The 15,173-nt window shown below is 42.9% G+C and overlaps 1 protein-coding gene across 1 annotated transcript in view; it reads left to right on the top strand.

Annotated features, from left to right (window-relative positions):
• Positions 1-7,311: 7,311 nt before the first annotated feature.
• The window catches only part of arhgef9b (Cdc42 guanine nucleotide exchange factor (GEF) 9b), a 31,720-nt gene continuing 23,858 nt past the window's right edge, over positions 7,312-15,173 (top strand). The window contains exons 1-2 of the mRNA XM_030765612.1: positions 7,312-7,346; positions 8,824-8,927. Of these exons, the coding sequence (XP_030621472.1) occupies positions 8,853-8,927 (75 nt within the window). The 5' untranslated portion in view covers positions 7,312-7,346; positions 8,824-8,852. The remainder of the gene's footprint in view (positions 7,347-8,823; positions 8,928-15,173) is intronic.

Below are 15,173 nucleotides of genomic sequence, written 5' to 3'. Positions count from 1 at the left end.
TGTGTATAGACCACTGCGTGTGTAGACCACTGTGTGTATAGACCACTGTGTGTATAGACCACTGCGTGTGTATAGACCACTCTGTGTGTGTAGACCACTGCGTGTGTAGACCACTGTGTGTGTAGACCACTGCGTGTGTAGACCACTGTGTGTATAGACCACTGTGTGTGTAGACCACTGCGTGTGTAGACCACTGTGTGTATAGACCACTGCGTGTGTAGACCACTGTGTGTGTATAGACCACTGTGTGTGTGTAGACCACTGTGTGTGTGTAGACTACTGTGTGTGTAGACCACTGTGTGTGTGTAGACCACTGTGTGTAGACCACTGTGTGTGTAGACCACTTGCACTGTCATACCTGGCTCTTCTGTATAAGCATCATATTGGAAATGCAACACACTCTGTGCAGCGTGTCATGGCTCCCACTCAGCCGTTATCACAGCTGCATTATGTAAACAACATTCCATGTCAGAGCACAACTAATTGAAACATTTCTGAGGTCTGATGGTGAATCGCCTGTCTCACTCTGATTTGTAGATTTTTAAATCTTTTTTCGTGTCGTTTATAATTAGTGAAGAAATGAGAGTCAAATTGAGAGAGCGCTCCTTTGTTCTAAACCTCCCTGTAAAGCTGCACAGCTGGCCCTGGCTCAGGGGAAATGAAGGAAGAGACCAATTGTTCTCAAAAATGAAAAAGTGATGACATCATATTTGACAAATAGTTTCACAAAGTTCTCAAGAAAAAGTTAGGATAAAGTCAGAGTGATGGTGAGGCAGGCTACAGGAGAGCCAGATCAGATTACAGAGCACAGTACACAGGTGGTGTTGTGACAGTCAGGTTTTTGGAAAGCTTTTATAGCGGTATAATTCTGTTCTCTTCTGAACTGATGGAGAGAACGTGGATAAATTTTGACTTATCACTTCATTTCTCTTGCCGTTCTGGACTCCCTTAAACAGACCCCAACCCCCCCCCACCCCCCCCCATTAGAAGTGTTGGATTTCCAGGGTCCTTCATTGTTCAGGATGTACATTGTGACAAGAGTGGATAGCAGGAAAAGCTGCCTAGTTCCATGGAGGAAGTGTGTGAGGCTAGGGAAACAGGCCTGTCACTGCACCACTCCTGCTTTAAGAGAGAGAGAGAGAGAAATTACTACTCCTGCTTTCAGATACAGAGAGAAATTACTACTCCTGCTTTCACATACAGAGAGAAATTACTACTCCTGCTTTCACATACAGAGAGAAATTACTACTCCTGCTTTCAGATACAGAGAGAAATTATTACTCCTGCTTTAAGAGAGAGAGAGAAATTATTACTCCTGTTTTAAGAGAGAGAGAGAAATTATTACTCCTGCTTTAAGAGAGAGAGAGAAATTATTACTCCTGTTTTAAGAGAGAGAGAGAGAAATTATTACTCCTGCTTTCACATACAGAGAGAAATTACTACTCCTGCTTTAAGAGAGAGAGAGAAATTATTGCTCCTGCTTTAAGAGAGAGAGAGAAATTATTACTCCTGCTTTCACATACAGAGAGAAATTACTACTCCTGCTTTCAGATACAGAGAGAAATTATTACTCCTGCTTTAAGAGACAGAGAGAAATTATTACTCCTGCTTTAAGGGAGAGAGAGAAATTATTACTCCTGCTTTCAGATACAGAGAGAAATTACTCAGTCAGTAGACACCAGCATACACTGAAGGTACAATATCAGTCAAAAGACTTAAGACTCTTATTCCTGGTATATTATGCAGTACTTGCTGGCAGCTATCCATAAATATCTTAATCACGCCTTCATATCTCTTCAGTAGTGAACACTCAGTAAATACTAAATACTCAGTAAAGTATTTTTATATTCCAGTATATGACTTATAATGTGACCACGTCAGTGCTCCTCTAAAATTTCACCCATCAAATGACTATTGTAAACTTATAACATCTTAACACTGCCACGTATGATAGACTCCCAGTGACTCACAGAGGGAGAAAAACACAAGTGGCTTGGTGTTTGCACACAGACAGGGGAGAGCGTGCATACTGGGAGACATATACATACGCTTAGACAGGCTTCCTGTCTTTGTCTGACTGAGAGCATATTTTCACCCATTGATGTAAGATCCACTCCTTCCTGGCATGTGATTACAATAGCACCAAAACAGAAGAAAAAGGAAATGTTTAAATTTAGGCCATCTACATCTTGTCTTTCTGAGTGCCCATGGTTTGTAAAATGTTTTTTTTTTCTTTTGGATTATGCTAGTTTCCTGAATGCTTTTCACTCTTTGTTTCTTTGTGAGACAAATATTCATGGAAAATCATAAAATCTGTCTAAAAAACTTTTGACTTCTTAGAAGAGCCGGTTTATTGACCTCTAATTTTAAACTTGAGACAACACCTTATCCTGTTATGTGTGTGCATATATGTAGTGTGTGTGTGTGTGTGCGTTTAAATTTTATATTAATAGGTTATGTGTTGATTGTAGTTGTATGTGTGTGTATGTGAGTGTGTGTGTGTGTGTGTGGAGAAAGAGAGAGAGAGAGAGAGAGAGAGAGAGAGAGAGCTTGTAGTGCTTATCTCCGTGTGGGGCGTCCGCTCAGCGTCTTTGAGTCAAAAGTTGAACGGTTTAACCTTGCAACAAAACCACTTCAGACTTTGTTCGGGCATTGTGGACAAAGACGTTTTGTGAACTGGTTCAAAAACAAATGTGCGTTTGAAGGATACCTGAGGATTCGAAGTGAAATGTCTTAATCATTTTTTATGCGACGACAGATGTGATGGCTTCTTGCTGATAGAATTTTTTGAACTGAGACTCCCTTTGTGGGATCTGGAGGAGGGAATTTGCCAGAATAATCTGAGGTAATTTCTGAGATTTTAAAAATTCTGTAACCGAGAGAGCAATACGCTCAACAATTATTCATCGTATCCCCGACAAATGACGCCTTTAAATTCTCTTCTAAAGCGAACTTTACCGAATGTTTTTTATACCGGAACAGGAAAAAAAAATTCACTCTAGTTCTAACAAATTTTATCGATAGGTAATAGAACATGTAGTGACGCATATGTTATATTGTCTCGTCAGGTGGGCACTGAGAAACATTTCTACCGGTACTTAATTTAAACTGAAACCGACGGCCACTTGGCGGTTTAGCCTTATCTCAGCTTCTCATGACTCCTATAATTTGATGCTCGCTCGCTCACACACACACACACACACACACACCATGAGAGAAGGCAACTAGAGCAGGATTCTTTTTGGAACGACTTGAGGCAGCCATGAAATTTTTACATGGAGACAGCCATTTTCCCGGTGTGTCTGAGTGTGACTATAGATAGTTTTTCACTTTTACACTTTAAAACCAAAGTACTTCTGCTATCACCATTTTTTAGTCTTTGTATACTGTCTTTGTGTCTGTGCTATGGCAACTCTAATTTGAAAACTTCTATATCAAAGTCCAGCTGCCGTCGCCCTTTTCTATAATGACTACTCTAATCTGGTCTGTGACTTTACACATTTTGCTTTTACTGCAGGTGTTGTGTTGAGTGTGAAAGATGAGGAGCCCCAGAGTTGATAGCTGACACTTCTGGTGACAATGTGAAAAGATGGACAATACAAGCAGCCCTACCTCTCAGCCTGGGAAGCCCAATGGCTTTGTTAATAAAGTCTTCAACGTGTCCCTCGACATGGAGAATGAGACAGGGATTGTGCAGATTCATGAGCCCAGACCTCCTGAACCTCCACCCTCCAACCAGCCTTCCATAAGGGAGAGGCCAGACCACTGTAGGAGGCCCAAACAGACTGGAATCTGGAAGATTCTAAACCGCCGGAGAGCTGCAGGAGAGCTGGATAGCCGCCCCCACTCCATGATCCTGCCTGGTGAGGCTTCCATTCCCAAACTTTCCTTTGCAGACAAAGTGAGGTCCTTTAAGAAGCTAAAGTCTCCCTCAGTCTTTAAAGGGAAAACTGGGAAACTCTCCAGTGCTAAACTCAGTAGCACTGCAAAAGAAGAGATGGATGATGAGTTTATCTGCAGGGATTTCCCCTCGTTGTTGTATTCACAAAAAGACCTGCTCAGGAACAAAGGCAAGAGGCACTCTTATGCAGGCCATAGCACACTGTTTGACTGCTCCTTTGATGACCTCTCAGGTGACCCACAGTTACACAAGAATACACTGACCAATCAGAATGGATGCCAGTCACTGGAGAGAGGGATGTATGCAAAGAGGGTGCACTCCAGCTTATCAAACTGTAACAACTCATCTGTGCCTCTTAATGAACAGAGCTGTTTGAAAGAGAGCCCCAGGCTCCCTGCAGGAGGGAAACGGTCAAAGGGAGGTGATGTGTGGAGTTACTTTAGAAGAATTTCCTTCATAGGTAAAGGAACTTCAACACTGTCAGAAAAGAGTTTTGACTCCTTGCACACTTTAGATAAAACAGTCGATTCTGATTATGGTTCTGTTGACTTTGAATGTATCAAAGATTTGAACCCTACACCCAAATCAAATGGCTCAGGCAGTAAAAGCGGTCATTTCGGAGGTCTGCTTCGCTTCTTTAACAGTGTGGCTGAGACTGCGCGGAAATGGAGGAACTCGTCCAGGTCTTTCTCTCCTCCTGAAGGGGAGCAATCACCTTTGGGCTCCCCAAAAGCCCAGAGAATTGGGGAGCTGATGCACAGCATGTCTCTAACACTGCGGAGTGAGAGCAGGGCTAGTGCACCTCCAGGGCCATCCCCTGACTCTACTTTGTATAAAGCAACTTCACCTGTTGCAACTGTAGGCAGATCTCCACGGGTTGTGCTGAAGTCCTGGAGGGTTTGTCCAGACTCTCCTGGTGCTAATGGACTCCAGAGCAGCATCTCAGATGGAACAGATTCACAGTTCACCTCCATTCACACATCTCTGGCCACCATAGAGAATCACCAGAGAGCGGAGGGCCCAGAGAGGGTCTCTCTGTGGGAGCCTGAGCCGCAGTGTGAGATCATCACTACAGAGGGTGGCACACAGGAATTTGGATCTGTGGATGTGCCGTCCACCCTTGACCAAATGCAAGATCCTGGCAGCCAATCAAATGTTGGACAGAAAGGGGTTTGCACAGATAGAGAGGTCATGTCAGAGTGTGCAGAAGGTGTATTTAAGGTAAGCTGTTGTTTTAAGAATGTAACAGTGTTGCACTGTTGTGGTCACTCTCCTAAATAACTCAGCTCTCCTTTCAGTGGTCATTACTGCATTAACATTGCTACACTGATCATGTGATCAGAGCTTGCCGTTCCATCATTAACCTTTCATGCAAATAGAATAACTTTATATTGTTTTTTCAGTGATTATTTCCAATGACATCTTACAATTATCAATTGGCTCTGACCTTTGGAAAGTATGTGCAAATTCTTTTGATCCATTAGTTGGACACAAGAGAGAAGGCTTGACTAAGGCATGAAATGAGAAGGATAAAACCATAAGGATGCCAACATCTAAAAAAAGCCTGGACCTGAAGCACCATGTATCCCTCCAAGTACAAATAACAAATCTACATAAGAGAAGTATTTCTCTGTCAGTCTATAGCAGTGCTGAGTTCCTTTGGCTGCTAGAGATGAGTGGTGCCAGCTGTGAAGGAGAACTGTTAGTAGCGTCTGGGTGTATGAACCGAACTGGATTTTCTTTTTGAAGCTCACAACTGATTGCTTTATTGAAAGAATTCTGACTTTTAAAATGAAATGTTGAAGCAGTATTCAGTGAATGAAACAAAGTGTGTAGTAGCAACAGTTGAATGTCCACCCATATTCATGTCATTTTGTGTCTGTGCAGTAATGATGTGATTGAAAACATGCACCCACAGATGGCATGTGTGTAAGCTGGGGGACTCCAGGATGCGTTAGCACTAGATCAGTGAATGTTTCTTCTCCTAACTGGTTGAATCAGCAGCATGTGTGGGTCTGTGTAACCATGCCCGATTTACAGTTTTCCACCATACAGGAAGGAACAGAGTCTACCGATGAGCATCTGCGCTCTCACTTGTGGAGGTGGAGGGGCTATCCCAGCATGCATCAGCACAAACGGTTCCATTCCCACAAACGGCCGCTCTCTGTAACAGAGGGACACGTGCCCATCCTCTCCGCAGCGGCACAAGCTCAGCCAGTAAGACATGACAAATGCTATATAATAATATAATAATAAATATATAATAATATATATAGTAATATAAATAGTAATACATATATATATATATATATATATATATATATATATATATATATATATATATAAATAGTAATATATATAGTAATATAAATAGTAATATATATATATATAGTAATATATGACAGAGGAAAAAGACGCTGGAGTTGTCAGCAGACGAGCGACTCTTTCATATGAAAGCACCAACCCTGACAAACCCACTGTCTTCTGTCACTCAGCGCCATGGCCAGTCTGCCAGGTCTTTCTCTTTATACAACAATCATATCTAATTTGTCTTTGAAAATACTTCTTCTGAAATGAACAAATACCTTTAAAAAGTGCTGTGTGGTGCACAAAAAGTTAGAAAAGGGTGTTCGGTCTCATGTGTTGCCCTCTCTGCCACTGTCATGATGAGATATTCATCTCTTCATTATAAGAGCACAGATACATTTTTAGCTCAGTGAGTAATCCTTGCATCCACTTACTGCAGCTTTTAACATGAGAACAGACAGGTGTAATATTCAGATCTGACACAAGATCTTCCAAGGGGATTGTATTTTTAGCTATATTTTCTCCAAAGGTGAAGGTGCAGATAAATCATAATTGGTTTTACATTCTAAAGCTTCACTGTCGTTGAGATGGTGGTGTCAGGTCTCACACAACCTGTGACTGCGGAGAGACTTCATCTATTCACATATAAACGATACCATTCTAGCTCGGTGACGTATCAGCCGTGTACAGGCCATGTCTAATGGGAGGTCATCACACCCTAGCATTTAGACACTCTCTGAGCATAGCCCAGTCACTGACCGTGTGTTAAGACAGGTTGTGTTTTTAGATGCTGCTGTGCTTTTCATGTGCTGATTCATCTCAGCACCTCCACATCCTTTCTGTCATTCATGCTTTTGATTCATCAGCTATCCAGTTTCACAGCATGATACACAATTCATTTGGAATGATAATCACATGTCTACAGCCATTCTGAAAGGATGAGTGGTGATTTCTCTGGTCTCCTGTGAATGAGTCCTAACTTCATTCAGTGAATTTCAGGCCCTTGTTCGTCCTCCTGGAATGTCCCCTCCTGACCCCCCTATTAAAATAGTTCTCCAGCGCTGTTGCTCTCTGCCTCTGCCCCAGACTCTGCTCTGCAGACAGGAGTCATCAGACTTTACACACTCATCTGGAACAGGTAACAACATTCCCCTTAATGTAATCACATGAAAACTACCCTTCATGTAACCATATGAATGATTTTAGCTACATAAAGCAGCACTCACACACACACACACACACACACACATTTATTTATACAAGCATTTTTACCACACAGGCTAAAATGAATGAGAATAAGGAGTTAACAATTACTGTAGCAAATAATGATTACATATGTATCCTGTAAGTCAGAGCAGGGCATGCACAGTGAGTCAGAGCAGGGCATGCACAGTGAGTCAGAGCAGGGCATGCACAGTGAGTCAGTGTAGGGCATGCACAGTGAGTCAGAGCAGGGCATGCACAGTGAGTCAGAGCAGGGCATACACAGTGAGTCAGTGTAGGGCATGCACAGTGAGTCAGAGCAGGGCATGCACAGTGAGTCAGAGCAGGGCATGCACAGTGAGTCAGAGCAGGGCATGCACAGTGAGTCAGTGTAGGGCATGCACAGTGAGTCAGAGCAGGGCATGCACAGTGAGTCAGAGCAGGGCATACAGAGTGAGTCAGAGCAGGGCATGCACAGTGAGTCAGAGCAGGGCATGCACAGTGAGTCAGAGCAGGGCATGCACAGTGAGTCAGTGTAGGGCATGCACAGTGAGTCAGAGCAGGGCATGCACAGTGAGTCAGTGTAGGGCATGCACAGTGAGTCAGAGCAGGGCATGCACAGTGAGTCAGAGTAGGGCATGCACAGTGAGTCAGTGTAGGGCATGCACAGTGAGTCAGAGCAGGGCATGCACAGTGAGTCAGTGTAGGGCATGCACAGTGAGTCAGAGCAGGGCATGCACAGTGAGTCAGAGCAGGGCATGCACAGTGAGTCAGAGCAGGGCATACACAGTGAGTCAGTGTAGGGCATGCACAGTGAGTCAGTGTAGGGCATGCACAGTGAGTCAGAGCAGGGCATACACAGTGAGTCAGTGTAGGGCATGCACAGTGAGTCAGAGCAGGGCATGCACAGTGAGTCAGAGCAGGGCATACAGAGTGAGTCAGTGTAGGGCATGCACAGTGAGTCAGTGTAGGGCATGCACAGTGAGTCAGTGTAGGGCATACACAGTGAGTCAGAGCAGGGCATGCACAGTGAGTCAGAGCAGGGCATGCACAGTGAGTCAGAGCAGGGCATACAGAGTGAGTCAGTGTAGGGCATGCACAGTGAGTCAGTGTAGGGCATGCACAGTGAGTCAGTGTAGGGCATACACAGTGAGTCAGAGCAGGGCATGCACAGTGAGTCAGAGCAGGGCATGCACAGTGAGTCAGAGCAGGGCATGCACAGTGAGTCAGAGCAGGGCATACAGAGTGAGTCAGTGTAGGGCATGCACAGTGAGTCAGTGTAGGGCATGCACAGTGAGTCAGTGCAGGGCATGCACAGTGAGTCAGAGCAGGGCATACACAGTGTCAGAGATTTGCCATGATAATAACCTGTGTTGAGCTGAAGTGCATTCTCTGTGACTGTGTGTTCTAAGCTCTCAGAGCACAGACAGGAAGTGTCAGAATGCGCAACAAGAGCACAGATTCCAGTGGGAGGAGACCGCTCAGACCTGGATCCGAACCCCTCCAAGTGAATATTGTGAGTGATCCTCCTCTTCATTCACAATCATCATCATCATCATCATCATCATCATCGTCGTTGTCTGTCACTGTATCACTGGCTCTGAGCCGTGAGCTGCCTGCTGTCTTTCATTTTTTACCAAGCTGGCAAGTGCTGCCTTTTCACTCAAAGTGTTACCAAATCATGAGACACTGATATTATGAGAATGAAATGAGCGAGTCATTTTAGCAAAGTGCTGTTGTTACTCTGGGTGAGTTTATACTTTCCTCTTGTTTAAGCAATATATTTCCTATATGTAGAGAAAGTTCAGTCATGCAGAACTATCTAAGAGAGGGTAATACGTTAAGTGCTGTACATTTACAGTTGTTTGGTTCTACAGAACTTCAAGATATAGAAGTTTTTGGCCATATAGACCTGTTGGATTAAAAAAAAGGATCCCTGACTTTGAACGTTGATTCGGTGAGAACAGAGTAAGCTGTGTGAAGTATAAAACTCACTGCCTTATTCTGACACTCCTGTTCATCCCTCAGTTCATTACTCCTAATGATCATCTCAACACCTGCTTCTCAGACAAGCTTCCTTTGTGAAGCCAGTGGTTCCCTTCTCATCAGAAAGCTCTCCCTGTTGTCTTGATGGTTCGCTTTTTCCATGATTCTGTCTTTGGAGAGATCCTTTATATATCTGTGAGTCTTAATCTGTCTGTGAGAGAGAGAGAGAGAGAGAGAGAAGAAGAAGAAGAAGAAGAAGAAGCAGAAATGTATGATTGGGTGATATGTATGTGTGTGTGTGTGTGTGTGTGTGTGTGTGTGTGTGTGTGTGTGTGTGTATGTGTGTGTATGTGTGTGTGCGTGTGTTGTTGGAGGGGGGGGGGCTCTGTTTGCGCAGGAATGTGTTTGTGTACATGTTTGTGTGTGCATGTTGGTGTGTGTGTGTGTGTGTGTGTGTGTGTTGTTGGAGGGGGGGGCTCTGTGCAGGAATGTGTTTGTGTACATGTTTGTGTGCATGTCTGTGTGTGTATGTGTGCGCGTGTGTGTTGTTGGGGGGGGGGGGGGGGGGGGGGGGGGGGGCTCTGTTTGTGCAGGAATGTGTTTGCGTGTGTGTGTGTGTGTGTTTGTTTGTGTGCATGTTTGTGTGTTTGTGTGTCTGAGCTTTGGATGTAAGTGTGAAGACATCATAATGTGAAATTTGAACTTCTACTCTGGAAAGGAAAACAGGCCAGGCTCCTGCCAATACTCTCCATGGGTCTGTGGAGTGTGATGAGAACAGAGAAGCACTGAGTTGTTAGAAGAGTCTGATATGAACACAGTCACTCAGTTAACGCAGTTTCTACCCCTCCTGCTACCTTTTGGTGTTTTGTGGCAACAAAACAACATTTCACCCCCTGAGCAACTTCTGGCAACTATGAAAGTTGTGTCTAATCTCATTATGCAACCCGCCTTATTAACATATGAGTCAGTCAGGCCGTGTGCTGGGATTAGTGATACAGACATACAGGCCCCTTTCTCATGGATGCTGGACTAATCACACGTAGCCCAGATGCTGAGTTGCTTCCCTCCAGCAAAACAGGAGTCCTCCACACAATTCAGATTTCCAGGGATGTGAAGAGGCAGCTGGGAATGAGCGTGCAGTACATGCTCTATTTCAGGGCACCTCTAAATAGAGTAGTCAAAGCATCTGTAGGGCTGTTTCATCCTCTTTCTGCATTTATAACGATGTATTTATAGAACGGCATGTGGTTCACCTTCTTTAACTGTGACGCCGTCCTTTATGCTCATGCCATTTATACGGTGAATTTTCTTTCTGCTCCGACTCACTTTTGTTTTGAAAGATTCTCCATAATCCAGAATCTCTGGCATTATAATTACATGCACTTAAAGTTAAAACACCACAGTGTGTGTTTGTGTGTGCTTTTTTCATATAGAAGTGCTGATGAACAGAAAGGGTTTTTCCTCTTGGTCACATTTATAACTACTGATCCACAGCACAGCATTTACCTCAGTTCCAGCCTTGACCAAACAGATAAATCTGGACTCAGACCCTACTCAGTGACACGTATACTGTATATAATAAGACATTTTCATTTTATTTGATGAAGGCTTTTGTATCATTGCATAAGTCAAGATAAAACAGTGAAGAGTAGGCAGCTTGACGTATTGGAAGTGAAAGGGTTAGTTCTCTGTTCTGTCTAATGAGATTAATCACACTTCACCCACCCTGAGGTGTTTGGCCATCCACTATGGCTGTCTTTATTGAAACACATCTCAGTTATGTAACAGTCCACTAGGCTTCAGTTTCAGCAGTCAGCTGTGAGTCCTGTAAAGTTCCTCACCATACAGAGAGTGTAACAGCAGTCAGCTGTGAGTCCTGTATCCACTTGAACATCAGTCAGATGTCACATAATGCTGTCATTTCCCACCAGAGCCTTTACAAGTTTGTTGTGGAAGTCCATGCCAGCTGTGTGGTGTAAGCTCCATGTGACTGACTCTGATGTCTCTGAGACTGATGTGTGTGCCTGACATGTGAGTGTCTGTGATAGTGTATGAGATGTGAGTGTCTGTAATAGTGTATGAGATGTGAATGTCTGTGATAGTGTATGAGATGTGAGTGTCTGTAATGATATATGAGATGTGAGTGTCTGTATGAGATGTGAATGTCTGTAATAGTGTATGAGATGTGAGTGTCTGTAATAGTGTATGAGATGTGAGTGTCTGTGATAGTGTATGAGATGTGAGTGTCTGTAATAGTGTATGAGATGTGAATGTCTGTGATAGTGTATGAGATGAGAGTGTCTGTAATGATATATGAGATGTGAGTGTCTGTAATGATATATGAGATGTGAGTATCTGTATGAGATGTGAGTGTCTGTAATAGTGTATGAGATGTGAATGTCTGTGATAGTGTATGAGATGTGAATGTCTGTGATAGTGTATGAGATGTGAGTGTCTGTATGAGATGTGAGTGTCTGTAATAGTGTATGAGATGTGAATGTCTGTGATAGTGTATGAGATGTGAGTGTCTGTATGAGATGTGAGTGTCTGTAATAGTGTATGAGATGTGAATGTCTGTGATAGTGTATGAGATGTGAGTGTCTGTAATGATATATGAGATGTGAGTGTCTGTATGAGATGTGAATGTCTGTAATAGTGTATGAGATGTGAGTGTCTGTAATAGTGTATGAGATGTGAGTGTCTGTGATAGTGTATGAGATGTGAGTGTCTGTAATAGTGTATGAGATGTGAATGTCTGTGATAGTGTATGAGATGAGAGTGTCTGTAATGATATATGAGATGTGAGTGTCTGTAATGATATATGAGATGTGAGTATCTGTATGAGATGTGAGTGTCTGTAATAGTGTATGAGATGTGAATGTCTGTGATAGTGTATGAGATGTGAATGTCTGTGATAGTGTATGAGATGTGAGTGTCTGTATGAGATGTGAGTGTCTGTAATAGTGTATGAGATGTGAATGTCTGTGATAGTGTATGAGATGTGAGTGTCTGTATGAGATGTGAGTGTCTGTAATAGTGTATGAGATGTGAATGTCTGTGATAGTGTATGAGATGTGAGTGTCTGTAATGATATATGAGATGTGAGTGTCTGTATGAGATGTGAATGTCTGTAATAGTGTATGAGATGTGATATATGAGATAGCATTTTGCTGACTGTGCAGTAACAGTCTACCTCTCCTCTTGGCCCAGAGGATTACCACTGCATCAGCAACATTCCCAAAGCTTTGCTGCATAACCTCATTTTTTTCTTAATTTTCTGTTTTTTTTTCTTTTGTTTGTTTTGTTTTGTTTTGTTTTTCTATATAAAAATAACTGGCTCAGTCAACATAATCATAAGAATCACTGAGAAGTTGTACTTTCTGTGAACACTTCATGATCAGAGCCAGAAGTTGCAATGATTTCTAGATCTGTAAACAGTACCATTTAGTCTGTTTGGAAACCTAACCAGTATAGAGAGCATTCTCCCAGTTTTTGGTTACTAGTGTAATTCCAGTCATCCCATAGGAATCATTCTCTCCTTCATTTCATTCTTTCATAAAGCAATTTTCATGTTCTGAAAAAATGTCAAGAACTACTGGTGTGCTCCAGAAGAACAAGGCAGTCTACAAAATCTAAGAGTAATTTGTAATAACCAATTCACATTGTTATAAAGAGAAGATTTCCTCAACAGCAGAGGAAAGTTATGTGGGCTGTATATATTGTCTACATTATCATTTCCTGTGTCGTAAGAATGAAAAGAAAAGAGTTCTATTATCAACATGAAGTTACATGGAGTTTATTAATGCCCACATACCTCACTGTACTTGTTTATTCTTTCATATCTGCATAAGCAAAGCATTACATTGGTTGTCAATTATTTAATGAAAAAGCAAATACACTCTGGTCATTCATCTGACTGAATTACTCATGATCTTCAAAAACTGATCAAACAGCTGATGTCCCAACAGTGCTGACATGAGGCCTCAGTATATTTTTGGCCTCTTTTAGTCTGGTGCTAAGGCCTCCTCACAGGAAGCAGGAAGTCAGCATGGTTGTCTTGGGGACAGAAGTAGAACAAAAGAGGTGGACTGAGTGGAGGGGAAATGGGTGGGGTAGCCCTTCCGTTGCATTAAATCATGTGCTACAAATAGAGTCATTTGCTAATGGGAAAAAAATCGGTATAATCATTTCTGTGAGGAAACCTCAAGAGATGCAGCAATTAGTCGGTGGCAAAAATCCAAAGCAGTCTAAAGAATTCCCCGTAAAGGCACAGAATCTAGAACAGTTTGGGATAAAGAAGGGGTTAAAAGGGTTGAAATTATAACTGAAGAACTTAAAGTTTTATGAGCATGAGAGAAAACTGTACTTTGGCTAAAAGCTGTCTGTAAACTACTTTGAAGAGCATACCAATATTATTGAAAGTTTGATCTCTCTCATCTCACTATGTGTTGAACAGAGGAGGCTCTTTACAGTCTGATTTGATATTAAAGCAAGTTACAAACAGGTATCACAGACATCACCTTCCACACCCACTTATACCAACCCATATACACCAGCTCACACACACCAACCCACTTATACCAACCCATATACACCAGCTCACATACACCAACCCACTTATACCAACCCATATACACCAGCTCACATACACCAGCTCACTTATACAAACCCATATACACCAGCTCACATACACCAACCCACTTATACCAACCCATATACACCAGCTCACATACATCAACCCACTTATACCAACCCATATACACCAGCTCACATACACCAACCCACTTATACCAACCCATATACACCAGCTCACATACACTGACCCACTTATGTCAGCCCATATACACCAGCTCACATACACTGACCCACTTATACCAACCCATATACACCAGCTCACATACACCAACCCACTTATACCAACCCATATACACCAGCTCACATACACCAACCCACTTATACCAACCCATATACACCAGCTCACATACACCAACCCACTTATACCAACCCATATACACCAGCTCACATACACCAACCCACTTATACCAACCCATATACACCAGCTCACACACACCAACCCACTTATACCAACCCATATACACCAGCTCACATACACTGACCCACTTATACCAACCCACTTATACCAACCCATATACACCAGCTCACATACACCAACCCATATACACCAGCTCACATACACCAACCCACTTATACCAGCCCATATACTCCAGCTCACATACACCAACCCATATACACCAGCTCACATACACCAACCCACTTATACCAACCCATATACTCCAGCTGACATACACCAACCCACTTATACCAACCCATATACACCAGCTCACATACACTGACCCACTTATACCAACCCATATACACCAGCTCACACACACCAACCCACTTATACCAACCCATATACACCAGCTCACATACACCAACCCACTTATACCAACCCATATACACCAGCTCACATACACCAACCCACTTATACCAACCCATATACACCAGCTCACATACACCAACCCACTTATACCAACCCATATACACCAGCTCACATACACCAACCCACTTATACCAACCCATATACACCAGCTCACACACACCAACCCACTTATACCAACCCATATACACCAGCTCACATACACCAACCCACTTATACCAACCCATATACACCAGCTCACATACACTGACCCACTTATACCAACCCACTTATACCAACCCATATACACCAACCCACTTATACCAACCCATATACACCAGCTCACATACACCAACC

The sequence above is a fragment of the Chanos chanos genome, chromosome 2, assembly GCF_902362185.1.
Source record: "Chanos chanos chromosome 2, fChaCha1.1, whole genome shotgun sequence".
Classification (NCBI taxonomy): domain Eukaryota; kingdom Metazoa; phylum Chordata; class Actinopteri; order Gonorynchiformes; family Chanidae; genus Chanos; species Chanos chanos.
This window is presented reverse-complemented; position numbering and strand designations above follow the sequence as displayed.